Raw genomic sequence first — 18,678 nt, forward strand, 5'->3', positions numbered from 1 at the left:
TTTCGCTTTTCTGTTTTCCCTCCATGTCACTGTCTGGTATGGGACTGTTAGCATAAGATCTAACTCTCTGTGAATACTTTGGAGAGATATAACCCACTGAAGTTTAAGTGATGGAAAATCACACACATTTATGTTTTGATTTGATTTGGCCCGCAGGCCTTTGTTTGGAGACCAAGGCTCTAGATGTCTCTACACTCTTGTATACACTCCTGCCACATAGTGTCTGTCTGGACTAGAACCATTTATCTGCATCTAATGACATATAATAATCTATATCCAATTCATCTCTTAACACTCTCTACATGTATCAACAAATGTGGTTCAATTTCATATCTATCTCTCACTGTTAGATGAAAAATGGTTGTGGTTGAAGTCTCTACGTGTAAACACTAGTAATATGATGCCTCCCTTTCATGCTGTCTTGCCTTTTGTCATGGGAAATCATCATAAAACATACATACTGTACATAAATTGTAATAAAAATGTTATTTTGATTGATAAATACTTTCAATACTTTGCTATTTTCCTTGTGACTCCCCATGACTCAAGATTTTGTTCTTACACTTCTAAGCAGCTCTGTCTGTTTTACAAGAAAAAAAAGAATAAAAGTGACGTCAGAAATACAGTGGTGCTCGTATGTTTACATACCCTATCAGAATATACGCTTTCTTGGCAATTTCTCACAAAGGATTGCACAAAACCTTTTTTTCACTCATTGCTAGTGACTGGCTTAAGATATTTATTAGCAATCTTCTGTGTTTACTCTTTCAAAAGCATGATCACAACCCAAACTACCCAAATGACCCTGTTCAAAAGTTTACATACCCTAGTTTCTGATGCTGAATATGGCCCTGTTTAACATCAGGGACCGCTCTAAATTGTTTGTGGTAGCTGTGGATAAGGCTCTTAATGTTCTCAGATGACAAAACAGCACATTCTTCCTGGCAGAATGGTTGTTTCCTATAAAATTATTGGGTGTCTTGCTGGAACCTCACATTTGAGGTTTCCCCTGAATGGCTCAATGATGTTGAGATCAGGACAGTAAGCCGGTCACTCAAAAACTTCATTTTATTCTTTCCGAAGCTAATGACGGGTTGATTTGGCTTTCTGTGTTGAAATATTGTCATGTTGGCATGTCCAAACAATGGACCATGTGCAGTTTCAAGGCTGATGAGTGTCAAGTTTCCTCCACTATTTTCCACAGGGCAATGTATTCATCATTCTGCGAGTATGGACCAAAAGTATAGTGCATTTGTAACTCAAATGTCCCCATGACAACAGTGGTCCATGACCATGTTTCACAGAAGGGCATGGTAACTTTCATCTTAGGCTCCGTTGACTGTTCTCCAAATGGTACTGTTAATAGTGGCTGAAAAAAGTTCCATATTGATCTAATTTATCCAAATGACTTTGTCACAGGCATTCTGATGCTTCTCACTATGCTATTTGGTGTATCATATGCAAAATAACATGTTTGCATTTTTGTAGTAATGACTTTCTCCTGGCAACCCCCAACAGCCCATCTTTCCTCAAGTGCCTCTTTGCTGTACAGTTTAAAACATTTTTTCATGTTGTCCTATATTTCACCTAAAGTTATTTTTTGGTTGTCCTATGCCTCCTGAACAATTTCCCTTGCAATGATCATTGCAATGCAATGATTCCCTTGCCCAATGGCTTGATTCCAACCAAACCCCCTCATATTGCATTTCTGAATTGAAATTCCAACAGTGCCAACATGACAATATTTCGACACAGAAAGCCTAATCAACCCGTCCTTAGCTTCAGATAGAATAAAATGAAGGTTTCTGAGCGACCATCTCACTCTCCTGATCTCAACATCATTGAGCCACTCAGGGGAAACCTCAAATGTGAGGTTCCAGCAAGACACCCAAATATATTATAGGAAATAACCATTCTGCCAGGAAGAATGTGCTGTTTTGTCATCTGAGAACATTAAGAGCCTTATCCACAACTACCACAAACAATTTAGAGCGGTCCCTGATGTTAAACAGGGCCATATTCAGCATCAGAAACTAGGGTATGTAAACTTTTGAAGAGGGTCATTTGGGTAGTTTGGGTTGTTATCATGCTTTTGAAAAAGTAAACACAAAAAAATGCTAATAAATATCTTAAGCCAGTCACTAGCAACGAGTCAAAAAAAGGTTTTGTGTAATCCTTCATATTTGGTGAGAAATCGCAGAGAAAGCGTATATTCTGCTGGGGTATGTAAACATATGAGCACCACTGTATGTAGGCCTCCGTTTTTTATCCTGCTGAGTGATTTGTTGGTGTCTTTGCAAATAACAATGCAGGTCTGGATAATGGATGAATAATTAATTAATTTTGGTATTTTCTGAAACACACTATGCTCCTCCAAAGTACTGGTCATTTCCTGTAATTACACTCTCAATCCATACAACGAGAACAGGTCCAAATTCTGCACATTCTAATATGCCTCAGGTGATATACTCTTATAGGGTTAATACATGTATGTGTCTGAGGTAACTAATTCATATTTAGAATGGGGGGTCAATATACAGTATGTCAGGTGAAACACTCTCAATTCTACCTCTACCACAGTGTGCCATCCACCAAGAGGGCCTTCATCTCCCTGCACTTCCTCTGATTCTGAACCCCAATGACCAGGGCCAGATTAACATGGCCAGGGGCCCTAGGATACAGGTTGCTGTGGGCCACACACGGAACGGACACAGAAATTCTGCGATAAAACGGCACTAATGAAGTAGGGTATTGTCCAGATTTGACACTGAAATTTTCACTAACGTACACTTTGAAGGAAAGAGAAAAGATTGTAAACAAAGTGCAAACATGGTACAGGCTCCAGCCAAGCAGATCAAACAACCCTACTGATGGTGTAGGACTCCACGTCAAGGAGAGACTGCAAGGAGGGGTATCACGCTGCATTCACACCAACAGCGCAGACATCCACTGTACGTCCACAAAACGTGTCCGTTATCAGTCCAAAACTGTTAGAATACATAAAAACACCGCCCGGACATGTCCACGTTGTTCCTTGAAAATAGAACTCGAGTCTATTTTCCTTCGCGGACGTCCGCGTTCAATGTGCTGGCTCCATTGAAAATGAATGGCTGCTGTCCGTGGATATAACGTGGACATTGACTGTGCAGTGTGCAAGGCAGCCCGCAAACCTCTCGGACTCACACTGCTCACGGAGACGTTAAGGAAACGTGCCGTCCCTGTGTGCATGTACCGTCATAGGCAGATTTTCTATCACACAAAATATACTTCATGTAGGTCTACGTATAATAATGATTTTGGAGGAAATATATAGTATTTTAAGTATAGTATGTAAGCTCCACATCAGGGGTAGATAATTAGGTTTAGATGCAGGACAAAGAAAAATCTGACAAGGGCATCGTGGGTCGGCTATGGCCTTGGCTTTCTAGTTTCTACTGGTATAAAAGGTTTTTTTCTATTATATTAGAAATAAATGTTATTTAACATGAATGCAGTTAATTTCTGCCGTAACTAATACAACTGCAGTTGTTAATTGTTACTAGTGTTGCATTGATACCATTTGTTTGGCCTTGATACCGATACCCGACTGTGTAGTATCGGCCGATACCGATACCATACAGATACTACTCTGTTTGAATTTTATATACAGTATATGTGATGCGATCTGGGAAAACCCGTCGGATGTCGCGCTGGCTGTTTCTCAGGAAACAGCGAAAATAGGTCGAGATGCAATGTTTTCCTGAAATCGGTTTTTCATTAAAGTATTGTTGTTTAACATCTTGTCTATCATCTCTGAATATATTTGGTCTGAAATCGCTGTTTTAATGTGTTAAAATTAAGATTGAAATGGCCCGATGTGTGGTGAGAAGGGAGGCAGCCGTGAGCAGTCTGCCTGCGCAGCCAACGTGCTGACTACGCTTGTAGCGCAGGGGCGCGCGAGGTTGAGGGAAAGACATCAGAGCTTGTAGACTTGAAGGCTCAGAATTTACACATGTGTAGGCCTATTCACTGACTCATTGTCAGCGCCTCTGAGCAGTTGAAAACGCCTTCTGTCTCGATGAAGCAGAGTTTTCCCTCAAGTTATAGGTCCAAAGAAAGAAGGAACAATGAATACAAACAGTAGGCAACACCTCTCCGTGGATCGGAGGCCGTCGAGCCCTGTGCTTATCAACTCCAGCCGCATGTGCCTCTTGCAGTTTATCGCTACAACTGCGATTAGGCTACTAAACGGCACTGGAATGTAGATTTCATTTTTTGATTGGATAGCTCACATGCAAACCTTAAACTAAAGCGCCCGTGTGATTTATCTATTAGGAAAATTTTAATTTACTGCGCTGTTTCCTACTTGTTGTCATAATAAACGGTGCTGAATTGAAAGATGTAGAGGTGGTCAAGACAGGGCTTGTTAGGTTTCTGTAATTTAAAGACGCCTCATCGGATCATCTCAGATGTGGAAGATTAAAATGCTTTTATTTAGAACCGTGCCCAATGAATGTGTTCAGCTAACAAGTCTTCAGCAGTCCGTTTCCAGAGTCTGAGATACTCGGTGACGTTTAACTGTCAGTCATTTACCGCGACGCACCGGACAGAAGAGCGCGATGAAAAACTTTTCTCCTCTCTATTTTTGTGCTGCCTGCTGCAGAGGGTCAAAAGTGGTCTTGTAGGCCCACTATTCCGAGGCAGCGCATGGCGAAAAGATTCATTCTTTTGCCGCGCTGGTACACACTTTGTCATAATACGCTGTGCTGAATTGAGTGTCGTGGTTTTGGTCAACTGGTTTCCTAACACTGTAGAAGCGTCACTGGATCATCTCATATGTTGAAAAAAGTATAGGCTACCTATGCATTTATGTCTTGCCTCACTAATGGGTTCAGTAAAGACATCTTCAACAGTCAATTTTCAAAGTCAAACTGAGATGCACCGGTGACTTTCACCCCAGTCTTTCAAATCACCTAATTCATTTCAAGCAATGCGCGAGACGGTGAAGAAGATAAGCGCGGAGAAAACCTTTTCTCTTCTGTTATGTCTGTGCTGCCTGCGGCAGAGGGTAAAAAACAAAGCGGTCTTCACCGCCCTGTGTAGCCTACTACAAGTATTCCGAGTATTTCAAATCACCTCAAGTCCTTTCAAGCGATGCGCGTGATAGTGAAGAAGATAAGCGCGGAGAAAACCTTTTCTCTTCTGTTACGTCTGTGCTGCCTGCGGCAGAGGGTAAAAACAAAGCGGTCTTCATCGCCCTGTGTAGCCTACTACAAGTATTCAGAGGCACGATGTAGGCTATGTTTGTTTTTTTGCGTGCAGCTGGTGTTTTGGAATCGCGCAAAACCATATTTTACATCCGAGCAGGGAGCTCGTTGCACTTTTCCGCGACACCTGAAAAGTTTTTGCTGATATTTTCGCTTCATACCCGAAACAGTGAAATGGCTGGTCCAATAGGCCTACGCGTCATTCGTTTCTTTACCCGATGGAATGCTTTAGGAACCTATTTAAAAATGGCAAAAGTTGGGCAGTAAATTACGAATAGGCTACATGACTACTAACTGGACAGAGGGCCCAGTGAAGCATTCCCTTTTCTCTTGTTTGAGGCTACATGACTATACATGACGAATCAATGAATAGACAATTTAATTTGAAATGATTCTATACACACAGGCCAGTATGTAGCCTATAGACGACCCACAGTTAGCCAGCATTTTGGGTGTCTCTGGGAGAAAAAAAAACAGGCCTATAGGCCTAGTGAAAAATAATGAAATTACATTCGTTAGCCAGCAGTTTGGGGGTCTGGGAGACCAAAAAAAAAACATGGAAGACCCCATAGGCCTATAGTGAAAAGTAATGAAATTACATTCATTCAGCCGATTTGAAATTAACAGGCATGTGGTAGGTAGTGTTTGATGAGTAGCCTTCTGTTATTTACTATAATAATAATAATAATAATAATCTGAATATCAAAACCAAGTGCAATGTGCTAGTCCTACTCTTGGTGTGTTGCATCAAACAATATTTTTTTTTCCAGTGTTTTGTTGTCCTCAGAAGTAGTGCCATTGGATTACAAATTTACTGAAGATAAATAAATGAGATTAATGAATTCTTTAAATTTTGCTTTCATTCAGGTATTGTTTCTGGGATGTATTTTTCTGATGGTGATAATCATCAATGATTGAAAGAGCTGCAATTCAGCCTAGTGACTCATCAAGGTTCAACTTATTTGTAAACCTGAATTACAGCTCCGCTATATACAAAACACTTTTATATGCATGTTATACAAAGTCCAAGGTAAATAATGGACTTTATGTAATTTGAGAATTCCATATAATGACCAATCACTCCATTGGACATATCCCTTACCCTAACTAATCCAATTATGGTGTGGGACTGGGGGCGGAGCCTAGTTCTATGATGAGCTACTTCAGTTAGGGTGATGGTTAGGGGGGTGGGGCTGTGCTATGGTCATGGATGAGAGCAAAATTCAACTAGAGACAATACAGAAGGAGGAGACTAATCTTTAAGAGGGACCTTGACCAAAAAACTGTCCTGCCCGTATTTCCCACCATCAGTGAGGCAACCGGAGCATCGTATGAGGACGCTACACTGCTTCCAAAACGCGTTAATGGTCCAAATTCAAGATAGTTACCTGACAAAGGAAGAGCTGAGATCCTGCTTTTATAATCATGAGGTCTATGCTGTATTACAGTTATGCAAAGAAATCAATTACTACACAGTGGGAGTCTAGGAACATCACATTGAGTTGAGGTGGAATACAACTATTCTTACAAACTAATGAACGAAAGATGATAATGACAACCAAGCACTGAATGAAAAGCTAACTATACTAATGTCTCCTTTGGGGATAAGAGTGTCCCAAGTACTTAGAATGGCTCAATTATGCAGTATCCCAATAACTATAATATTATTAATAATAATTACTATGATCATAATAATTATCCATAATAATGTGCTATCCATGCTGTGCTGAAACAAGGATTTTTTTTTTGTTTCCTTAGTTGTTTCTTTGACTCAAACTCAAAACTAAACACATTACGTAAATAAATCAAAGAAAAAATAGTTGCAATACCTACTCTGGCCACAAGTGCCTTGCATAGTTGCAATACCTTCTCTGGCCACAACCGCCTTGCATAGTTGCAATACCTCCTCTGGCCACAATCTCCATACCCAACCTTTAGAGTGTTTTTTCTCAGAATTCCTCCAAACGACTAAGTTGACTTTGGGTAAGTATAACATTTAATAGAGACAAGATGTGAAAATAACGAAAACACCGTTGGAAAGAGCTTGAAATTGACTTTCAAATGGTAATGATATCTCAAAAATGTAAAATCCCACCATGTGAAGGGTTTTCCCAGATCACATCACATATATATGAAGAGCTGCATAGGCTACTACTCCGATGTGACATCATTGCTATCATGGCTTTATCAGGCTGCTGCCTACCTTTGTGAAACAGGAAAAAAACTAATGCTTTACAAATGTAATAATCTAGTAGAACTTTTTATACATTTAAATACTTCTGATATAATATAACTAAGTTCAAGGCTGTGTTCAAGTGTCATATGAACATCTGTAAATGGTATCGGTGCCCCATTTGTTGGTACTTGCCGATACCGATACCACCATTTTAGTGCAATATCGGGGCCTCGGCCGATACTGTTATCACTATTGGTGCAACATTGTTACAACATGTTTCATTAGCTATATCGATGCAAAATTTAGTTGTCAGTAGCCATGCAACCAAAAATTGATTCCGAATGTAGGACAAAGAAGCATGGAACTAATACTGACTGCATTTTTTTTCTCAATTGGGCTATTTGACTGCACTCACTACACTGCACTGCTATTTGCGGCATCTAGTGATCCAAATATAATTCCTGGCGGACCACTAATTGCCTACCCCTGCTCTACATGCATGTTTTTAACATTATGTAGTGTAATGTGATCTTGGTTAACAATAATATGTAGTTGGTCTGATAGTATGTTTTGTATTTATATATCTATGTAAGCTGTATGGTGTAGGCTATGTGTGTTTGCGTGCGTCCGTGCGCGTGTGTAGGCTTTGTGTAAGTTTCATATTTGTGTGTAAGCTGCCAGACACCTAAATTTCCCTCTGGATTAATAAATGTACTCTACTCTACTACTCTACTAATCTCTCTCTAATTACACATTTTTGTGTGTTGATCTTTGTTCTAGTGTACAGTGGTGGCCCTGCGTTGGACTTTTTTTGGCCATATTTTGAAGCATATTAAATATAGTACATCACATAACATTTAATACATTGTAACATTAAATTGCATTACAACAAAGTTTGCACTGCTGAAGACTGGTTTGCAGCTGAAACGCATAGCTACCATAGGGGTCCGTGTATCATCCGATCATTCAATTATTCCATTCAATTTGGCAAACGGAAAAACAAAAAAAGGATGCAATATTCTGTTAGGTTTAAGCTACCAACATTTATCTCTAATAACCTGTACAGAAGAGTCACAGAGAACTTGAGTTAAATTCAAAACTTGCAAGGAGGGTGGCCAGGAGACTGCTTCAGTTACAATGTCCAAGCTCACTCTGAAAACAGCCTCCTTTCTCCTTACATTTTATTGAAGGATAGCCCTAGTTACAATTTCGGTTTCAATTGGTCTAAGGGGAGGGGTAATTAGCTAAACCAGTTGAAACCAGTTTACACAGTAGCATATTTCTTAGCAGAATACCAGTTTACACAGTAGCATATTTCTTAGCAGAATATCTTGTTATTTAGTTGAAACAGACTGAATGTGACCTTGTCCTTTCTACAGTTGAAGAACATTCCTGCTCTCTCTCTCTCTCTCTGGCTTGCAGGCACAGAGCAAAAACAATGACAGATTCAGAATATACGCACACACATATGCCCTGACTTAAAGCCTGGGCCAGTTAGCGAAGGTGAGTTAGTGAAAGTGGATAACTTATGTATAATTACTCCAACAATTTCGTTTTCCTGTTTTTTAGTATGAGCAAAACATTGGGGATTGATGTTTGTTTTCGTTTTTCAACCTAAAACAGAACAAATCATAAACAGGGAAACCAAAACGAAATTTTAACAGTAATTTGCGTGTATTGGTTTTCTTTATTGTTCACGGTACATTAGCCTTCCCATGGTCTCGTGGAGGCGCTAGAGCCTCGTGATGTCACAAGGCGTCATTTCAATTGGGATGTTGAATGAAGAAATGTCCACCAATATTGTTCTGCCTTGGCTGGCAGGGTGGAAACTGTTTTCTCCAGGGAAGTGTCTGCGAAGGGCCATTCCATTCCACAAGCGCAAATCGAGGAAGAGAGTTTAGATAATGGCGTGTATTACAGGCTGCACTCTGTCTCTCACGGCACGTCAGTCCGTGTGTGACCTCGGGCACAAACGCGAGATGCAAGTTGACCATGGTGCCATTTGGGGCAAATTGCGCGCAGTCTGGGTTGACAGACAGCACATGTAACATGTAGGCCTAACTCACCCGACTCGCTTGGGAGGGTAGGTTAGTGGTCAGAGCGAGGGACTATCATCTTAATGGAAAGACACTTCAGGTCCACGTTTAAATTGGGCCATGCGTAACGCATCCAAAACCAGGGAGGTGTCCCATGGTGTTCTAAAAGATAGGTACACTGAAAAAACAGGGAATGGCGGGTCTTTGAATTAACCTATATAAAGTAAATAGATGCAAAACGATTCATTAACATTCCTTGAGTAAACATGATTTCATCAAATAAGGATAATGTGTTCTTGGAGACTGCTGAATTTGCATGTTTCTAATGCTTTGAATGAACATGATTAAGTTGTGTCTGGGGTGGCCTCCAGTCCTGAGGTGGCGCTAGTGCACCACTTTCTAAGACAAGAAGAAGCCGGAAAGTTTCAAAGCCAGAGAGCCGTTCGCCTCAGTCAGCTCGCTGGAATAGTGTTGTCATGTGTGAAGATCTACACGAAATTGAGTAAGTAACTGAATTACTTTCATTTATTGTGGGCGATGTAGAACTGCTCTTGTGTCTTTTGTGTGTGGAAGCTGAGCCAAAGGTGAAGTTAGACTCTACATTTACCCACACAGTGCTCTTTGCTTAGTAACAGGTGCACTGCAAACACATGCAGTTGGCTATGCATCATGTTAATTTCGAAAAGAATGGAAAATATGTACATTTAGGATATTCAAAGGATGTAGTAAAAACTGCCACTGTACAAAAATCTAGCTGGTCATCTTCAGTTAATAGCTATATTTGCGCGGGAGGGTCTGATCCGTTAAGGGAGATACAGGGTTTTATGTCTCTCATAGGAATGAATGGGATTTGGCCATTTTTTGGTCTTTTTGGGTCCAACCTTGGCTCCAACTTGGCTTGGCAATGAAATAGAATTTTGGCCTCCATTCTATTTACTCTCAATGCTGATTATAGGCCTCGGGGAAATGCGTAAAGCAGCGCGTTTGGTAGCAACTTGTGCACTATTGTGTCTTACTTATGCGAGCAATAGAAAAGCACCGCGGGAAATGGGACCAATAATCGTAAATTAGAGTTGTTATTTCGTTTTGGTTTTCTCGTTTATTACTTGTTCTGTTTTGAGTTGGGGAAAGGGAAATCAACATAACTCCCCATTTTTTGCCCATATGGAAAAACGGGAAAACAAAATATGGAGTCGTTATTTCGTTTTCCGTTTGCCAGATTGAATGGAATAATTGAATGATCAGATGATACACGGACCTATAGGCATAGTTGTTATCCATTAACACTCTAGGGGCCTTATTTATAGCGGGTGCGTACGCACAAAAGACTGCGCACGCCAAGTTCACCGCAAGGTTTGGTATTTATAGAAAAAGAACTTGGCGGTAAACATGCGCAGCTCCACGCAAAGTTTGACCCATGCGTAGGCACTAAACAAAAGACCAAACGCGGAAAGCGCGACCTCGGGAGGTAGCTGGAAGAACGACCCGAAATTGGTTGAAGAAAAAACCAAAGGTCACGTGTCACGATAGCCACTTTAACATTAGTTAATCCAGTTCGCAACGAAAACGCGGTTGTTTGTTGTTTGGTAATGGTGGAAAATAATAAGTAGGCCTACCTGGCCTATCCATAGCCACATGCATGTAATAGACGCTTCAAATTGTACGTTTAGGATAGGCCTACGTTACATTTGGAAATACCCTACATTTTATTAACAATAACCACGGACCTTTCCAGTATCGGGCTATAATCGTATCGGTAGGCTATAAAGTGTTCCGAGTCTGCAAGGAATTACGTCAACATTTAAGCCAGTTGCAGAATCATCTGCTCGAGTCCCAAGTGCATCTGTAATGGTTGATTTTCTCAGCCATACAGGCAAGCGCAAGTGCCATAGCCTACTAATGGACAGCTTCGTTTCTCTTGTTGCATGTCATTTCTTTTCCATGCGGTTATTCGTCATCAAAGCAGAGGTGTGCATTTGACAGCTGGCCTTATACACTGATAGACTAATGTACGTTTATAATACACACATTTAATAAATACAGACTAGAAAATGCCCATATAGGCCTATCATGCTGTCTGTGGATATGTCGCTCGATAGTTGGGGCGTCGCTTTGAACTGAAAGCAGACAGCTGCGCGCAGTGACCAACGGCAATTGTTGAAAAAAGTTTAAACCCGGTGCATATGAGGTGCGATGAGACAGTGAATAGATTTTCTACCGGTGAATTTCACATGGGGACATGCCATGTGAGATGTTTCCTTGACGCAGCTATTTTTCCCTTTGTTCACAACTCAATTAATACTAGCCTACATGTCCATGACTTGGCAGGTTCATGTCCATGCCATCCTTATTTTATTTATTTTTTACTTCTGGTATAGCGTGATTTTTGTCAACATAACCATCCACATGCTGCAATTCAAGGTTTTATTTTTGTAGCCTACGACTTCCCAAACTTAACCGCTCCACTTTGCCCAACGTTCTCTAGGCCTATCTAATAAAACTGTTTGCTCCACATGTGGTAAATAGGCTATCTCGTCTGCTTTCCGCACGCCGTCCACAGATATAAATATTCATTTTGGGCGTTTCACTGAATATTCATAGATAATTATGTGTGTGTCCACAGGTGCGCACATTTGCCGCAACTTCAGAGTCAGTTGGGATTTATAAAGGGAAATCGACGTGGAACGTGCGTGCGCCATGCTTTATAAATCTGAATATTTTCTTGCACACGCACATCCTGAGATAGGCCCCAGATGTCTACACATGTATCCACTCTTGTAGGGTTGGATTCCACGTGTCTCAAGGTCAACAGTGACATCTAGTGGTGGTTATTGATTAGTTTACAGACAGAACAGATCAACTGATTATGCCATCACCAGCGCACTACACACCTCCCTAACACACCTGGAGAAAAAAGACACCTATGTAAGGATGCTGTTTGTGGACTACAGCTCAGCCTTTAACACCATTGTCCCCAGCATACTCGACGACAAACTCCAGAGTCTAGGAATTCACAGTGGCCTTTGCAGCTGGATACTAGACTTCCTCTCAGCACGGAAACAGGTGGTGAGAATGGGCTCCATCACATCATCCTCCTTGACCATCAGCACGGGAGCTCCGCAAGGTTGCGTTCTGAGCCCTCTCCTCTACTCTCTATATAGCATGACTGTGTGGCTATACACAACAACAACACCATCATCAAGTTTGCAGATGATACCACTGTTATCGGTTTAATCACAAACAATGATGAAACAGCCTACAGGAAAGAGATAAACAACCTCATGGAGTGGTGTAGAGGAAACAACTTGTCTCTAAATGTGTCCAAGACAAAAGAATTAATAGTTGACTTCAGGAGGAAAGAACACCAGTTTGAAACCATTAACATCAACGGTGAGACAGTGGAGAGGGTGAGAGACTTTAAATTCCTTGGCGTTACCATCTCAGAGGACCTCACCTGGGACAGTCACACACAGCGCATTGTTAAAAAAAGCCAGCAACGTCTGTACCACCTCAGACGATTGAGAAAGTTTGGGATGAGACCCAAGATCCTGAGGTCGTTTTACAGAGGCACCATTGACAGCATTCTGACAGGGACCATTATTGCATGGTATGGGAATTGCACAGTAAAAAATATTCCTGTGATGTCACAGTAAACTACTGTGAAATGAATGCAATTAGTAGCCAGTAATTCCCTGTGGCCATCCTCACAGTTTACTGTGATCTTCTCACAGTAGTTTACTGTGGCCACACCACAGTAAGTTACTGTCACCCTACCCACACTACCATGATCCCGCCCCTCCATTCATCACCACAAAAGAGGTAGCTACCATGTTATTGTGGCACCTCCCATTCCCCACCATGACTGAGACAACTGTGGCATGGAACCAGTCCATCACACTGTTCTCTTGTATTGATAGACAAAAACTATCCATACTATCCAACATCCAAACTATCCATAACCACAGAGAAATTCAAGTTTCTGCAGGATGTGCAGAATTATTACCACTTAGTAATTGCTATCTCCTGGATGAGAGTAAATTAACCAGTGTGCATAGAATACTCTAGTTGAGCATAATTAGACAATCCTGAAATTTCTTAATCAAGTAAGCAACACACCAAAAAGGGTACCTGCTACCACAATACTCACTACCAACTAAATAGCAAGCCAGCCAACAAACCAGTCCACCAGCCAACCAAAAAAGTCAGTTGTCAGCTAGCCAGCCAAAGAGCCGGCTAACCAACTAACACTCAGTTAGTCAGCCAACTAACCAACAAACAAGTCAGTTGTATGGCTAGCCAGCTAACAAACCAGCCATACAGTCAACCAAAAGAGTCAGTTAGCCAGCCAACCAGCTGGCCAACAAACAGTCAGTTGGTCGGTCAGTTAGCTCACTAACCAACAAGCCGGACAGAGAGCCAGCGAACCAGTCATTTCGGCAAGCAACTCAAGCATTGTGACAGTCTGAGTTTATATAGAGGTGAAAGTTAACCATGTGACCAGAGTAATCAGGCATGTGGCAGCTGCAGGAAGTAATTCAATGAACTTGTAACAGTCATATATACTCAAGTGAGGGCAGGTACTAATTGACAGATTGATTGGGCACTACCATTGTTCCTGGTTGATGGTAGGCAATGTCAATCATGTCAAGCATTTGACTTTCAATTGTGCAATGGCACTTCACAAGATAGCCTATTTTTTTTACTAGGTGGCAATATTCTGATTTAAAATTGGATGCTGGAGTTTTGGCGTGCACATCCAAGACAAAGGCATTAGCAGGTGCCAACTTAAAAAAGTGTTTGTGTAGCACATTGGTTGCAACTTCATTTATTGGAAGCAGAACCAGCAACATTTCCAATCATAGACCTTCTTCTAATTAGGCCTGACAATAAGTAATTACACTCCATCATGGCCAGGAGCAACCTAAAGTGACATACAGATATGCAACATTGGTTACTGTCCCTAGGGTAATGCCGGGTTAGGAGGGATTAGAACCTGCAACTCTCTGATCTTAAGTCCACCTCCCTAACCATTAGGCCAAGGCAGCCACATAATGCACCCAATCATGGCCTAGACGAAGAAAACACCTGTTATAACCGCACAGTAGTTAACTGTGATATGACGAAAAGTCTCTCTGGATTTCACAGTAACAAATTATGGCAGAATGTCACAGTATGTTACTGTGAAATGAATGCAATTAGTAGCCAGTAACTCCCTGTGAGTTCACAGTAAGATATTGTTACACACTTGAAGTGGGCGAAAGTTCAATGGGAAGGCATGTCAGTTGGGTTGAAGGCTGACGCCTTTACAGTAGTTAACTGTGATATGACGAATTCACAGTATGTTACTGTGAAATGAATGCAATTAGTAGCCAGTAACTCCCTGTGAGTTCACAGTAAGATATTGTTACACACTTGAAGTGGGCGAAAGTTCAATGGGAAGGCATGTCAGTTGGGTTGAGGGCTGACGCCTTTACTCAAAGTGATATACAAATATACAACAATGGTTGCTGTCCCTAGGGTAATGTAGGGTTCGGAGGGATTTGAACCTGCAACCCTCTGAACTTAAGTCCACCTCCCTAACCATTAGGCCAAGACTGCCATATAGCGCAATCTGGGCCTTCAGACAGTTCATCGACATTTACACCAAACTATTTAGTCATCAACTTCTTGTTTGCTACATGTCTTCCCATGCTTGGTCATCTTTTTTCTCACTTCCTCATGTCAATATGTGCAACCTGAGGGGGAGGGGCTTAGGACATACGTGCTTCAGATCGTGTCCCATCATGCAATGCACTTATGGAGAGCCATTTATCTAGAAGGAATATATTAAGTGTGCTTCAAAATATTACTCCTTGTTATATTCTGTGTTTATTGTAGGGGTTGTACTATTTAAAGTGGTACACACCCACCATCATGAAGATGGTCATGTATATCTCCCAATATATATAAGCTCATTCTTCTGTTACTTGACAGAGAGTGGGGATAAAGTAGTCAACTGATGATGGGTGTATACATGTATACCACAAGACATTAAGTAAGGGTTAACGTTCGGCGAGAAGGTCGCTACCGTGGAATAGCAGCACGACAGAGAGAATCTTTAGACCCCGACGCGGAGCGGAGGGGTCTTGTTCTCTCTGAAGTGCTGCTATTCCACAAAGCGACCGACTCGCCGAAAGTTAACCCGCTTATTATATGGATATACTTAAATGATTCACACATGGCGGGGACATTTCTTTAGACCTAGGCCTATTTAATGTTAAGATTGTTGCTGCGCAAAACAAAACAGTGCCGTTGTGGAACACCGCTAGGAAACAGCTAGGTAGCCAGGACAACAGGTGTTGTCTATCACAGCAGCTGATTAAAGTGACAAAAGACCGGACCCCCTGCGGAGTGATATGAAACATTCGCTTTAGCCACTGACTTGTATACAAGCCAGTGGCTTTAGCAGTGAACGTCTTGTTGCCATTGACAGCGGTAGCCAGGACAACGGGTGCTGTCTATCACAGCAGCTGATTAGAGTCTTGTTGAAAAGTCGCTTTAGCAGTGAAAAGTCTTGTTGCCATTGACAGCGGTCTGTTATAGACCAACCCGTCCGTTATCGAAAAATAACAGACGTGCGAACGTTGGGGAGCCCCGTTGAAATGAATGGAGCATTCGACCGATGACGTCACACCATATAATAAGAATGAAATAATTTGCTGAAAATGTCAATGAAAGGTGTGATTGTAATGAAGAGCCCAACCTGTCTATGACTGAAGTTGTGCCCCAATGCACTATTAATTCAATAGATGCCCACACAGTAGTTTACTGTGATGTTTCCTAGTTTATCACTTTGTCATGCTGGTTATCCTTGAAGAGCACAGTAAAATACTGTGATGTGCAAGTTAGGTGAGAAATGGCAAGTGATACAATGATTTCAGACTAATTTGCTGTGTGCCGTGTGACCATCACAGTAGCATAGTGTACCAGAACATCAGAGTAATTAACTGTGAGATTTCACAGTAAATTACTCTGAAATCCTTGTAAATTTTTACTGTGTGCTCTCAAGCCAACAGGAGAGCTCTTCAGTACAGCTCAGTACATATGCGGCTGTGACTTACCCTCCATACTGGAACTGTTTGAGGGACGGAGCATCAGGAAGGCAAAAAAGATCTCGGCTGATCCTAGTCACCCCAACCATGAAATGTTTACCATATTGCCATCTGGGAAACGGTACAGAAGCCTGAAGTCTCACACTACCAGACTCCAAAGTAGTTTCTTCCACCAAGCAGTTCAATTACTGAATTCATGCTGAAGACAACAAGGCACTTTATTTGCACTTTTTTCCACCCCCCCTCCCTTTTTTTTTTTTTTTTAAATCTTTTTGAGGACACAAGTCTTCAAGTCAAGTTTATTGTCAATTTCTTTACATGCACTGGTCATACAAAGAATTTGAAATTGCGTTTCTTGCTCTCCCATGCAGACATAGACTAATCTAGGTAAGGACATAGACAGTATAGACATAGACAGTACTCATACATGGACATAGACAGTATGGACGTAGACATTGCTCATACAGACATTTAAAGTGCAAGACTGGACAACAGAAGACTTGTAGAGAACATACATTAAGAGGAGGTATTTTGTTGTTCTTTTTTCTAAAAGTCCTTTATAGCGTTCTGACATAGTAATAGTAGCATTTGAAGAAATAAATAATTAAAAAAAGGTTTTACCAGCAGCAGTATGTGTGTGTGTGTGTTTGTATGGGGTTGTTTTGTGTGCGTGTGTGCGTGCGTGTGTGTGTGTGTGTGTGTGGTGTGTGTGTGTGTGTGTGTGTGTGTGTGTGTGTGTGTGTGTGTGTGTGTGTGTTTAGTGCAGGTAGAAAGTGCGGTGTGCGTCTGTGTGTGTGTACCTGTGTATGTGTGTGTGTGTGTGTGTGTGTGTGTGTGTGTATGTGTGTGAGTATGAGTTGTGTGTCAGTGTGTGTATGTTTGGGTTTAGTGCAGAAAGTGCAGTGTGCTTGTGTGTGTGTGTGTGTGTGTGTGTGTGTGTGTGTGTGTGTGTGTGTGTGTGTGTGTGTGTGTGTGTGTGTGTGTGTGTGTGTGCATGGTGTATGTTTTGAGTTAGTGCAGGTTGAAAGTTCAGTCACAGATGTAGTAGTGCAGGTGGAATGTTCAGTCGCAGATATGGTGGTGGGGATGAGGGGGGGGAGCGTTGTCAGTGGCCTGGCTGGCTAGAGGCTGACAGTGAAGGGAGAGTGGGTTGAGTGTTCAGTATCTTGATTGCTTGATGCATCGTGCTGCTTGCAAGCCTGGTGGTACGGGAACGGAGGCGCCTGTACCTCTTTCCAGAGGGTAGGAGGCTGAACAGTTTGTGTGCAGGGTGGCTTGTGTCTTTGATGATCATCAGTGCTTTTCGGGTGAGGCGTGCGGTGTAAATGTCCTGCAGGGAGGGGAGTGGTACTCCAATGATCTTCTTCTCTGTGTTCACAACACGCTGGAGTGTCTTCCTGTTTTTCTCCGTGCAGCTTCCTCCCCACACTGTGATGCAGCTGGACACGACGCTCTCTATGGTTCCTCTGTAGAATGTTGTCATGATGGAGGGTGCAGCACTTGCCTTCTTTAGTTTGCGCAAGAAGTAGAGACGCTGATGGGCCTTCTTCGCCAGTGATGTAGTGTTGGTGGTCCAAGAGAGGTCGTCGCTGATGTGCACTCCAAGGAACTTGGTGCTGCTCACTCTCTCCACAGCATCACCGTCGATGGTCAGTGGTGGCAGTTGTTTTTGGACCCTCTGAAAGTTGACAACAATCTCCTTGGTCTTGTTGACATTCAGCAGGAGGTTGTTGTCTTTGCACCATCTGGCCAGCAGGTCTACTTCTTCTCTGTAGTGGGTCTCATCGCCCTTAGTGATGAGGCCCACCAGTGTTGTATCATCCGCAAACTTCACTAGATGGTTAGTGAAGAAAAACACAAGACACAAGAAAAACACAACAATTGTTATTCTTTATAGGCTTCAAACCTATAATAAGAAGTAATAAACGAATCTTGAATCTTGAATCTTATTTTCTATTTACATGTAGAGGTGTGTGTGTGTGCGTGCGTGCGTGCGTGTGTGTGTGTGTGTGTGTGTGTGTGTGTGTGTGTGTGTGTGTAACCTTCAGCACCACCTACTCTGCTATGCCATGACACACACAGAACAGGATTTGATTTGTTGTGTACTTTAGATTGACCAATCAGATCCC

At 41.9% G+C, this 18,678-nt stretch overlaps 1 protein-coding gene across 1 annotated transcript in view; it reads right to left on the minus strand.

Annotated features, from left to right (window-relative positions):
* Positions 1–2,571: 2,571 nt before the first annotated feature.
* Positions 2,572–18,678, minus strand: part of LOC134466113 (NACHT, LRR and PYD domains-containing protein 1 homolog) — a 22,910-nt gene continuing 6,803 nt past the window's right edge. The window contains exon 5 of the mRNA XM_063220009.1: positions 2,572–2,686. Coding sequence (XP_063076079.1) covers positions 2,572–2,686 — 115 coding nt within the window. The remainder of the gene's footprint in view (positions 2,687–18,678) is intronic.

The sequence above is a fragment of the Engraulis encrasicolus genome, chromosome 16 (genome assembly GCF_034702125.1).
Source record: "Engraulis encrasicolus isolate BLACKSEA-1 chromosome 16, IST_EnEncr_1.0, whole genome shotgun sequence".
Classification (NCBI taxonomy): Eukaryota; Metazoa; Chordata; class Actinopteri; order Clupeiformes; family Engraulidae; genus Engraulis; species Engraulis encrasicolus.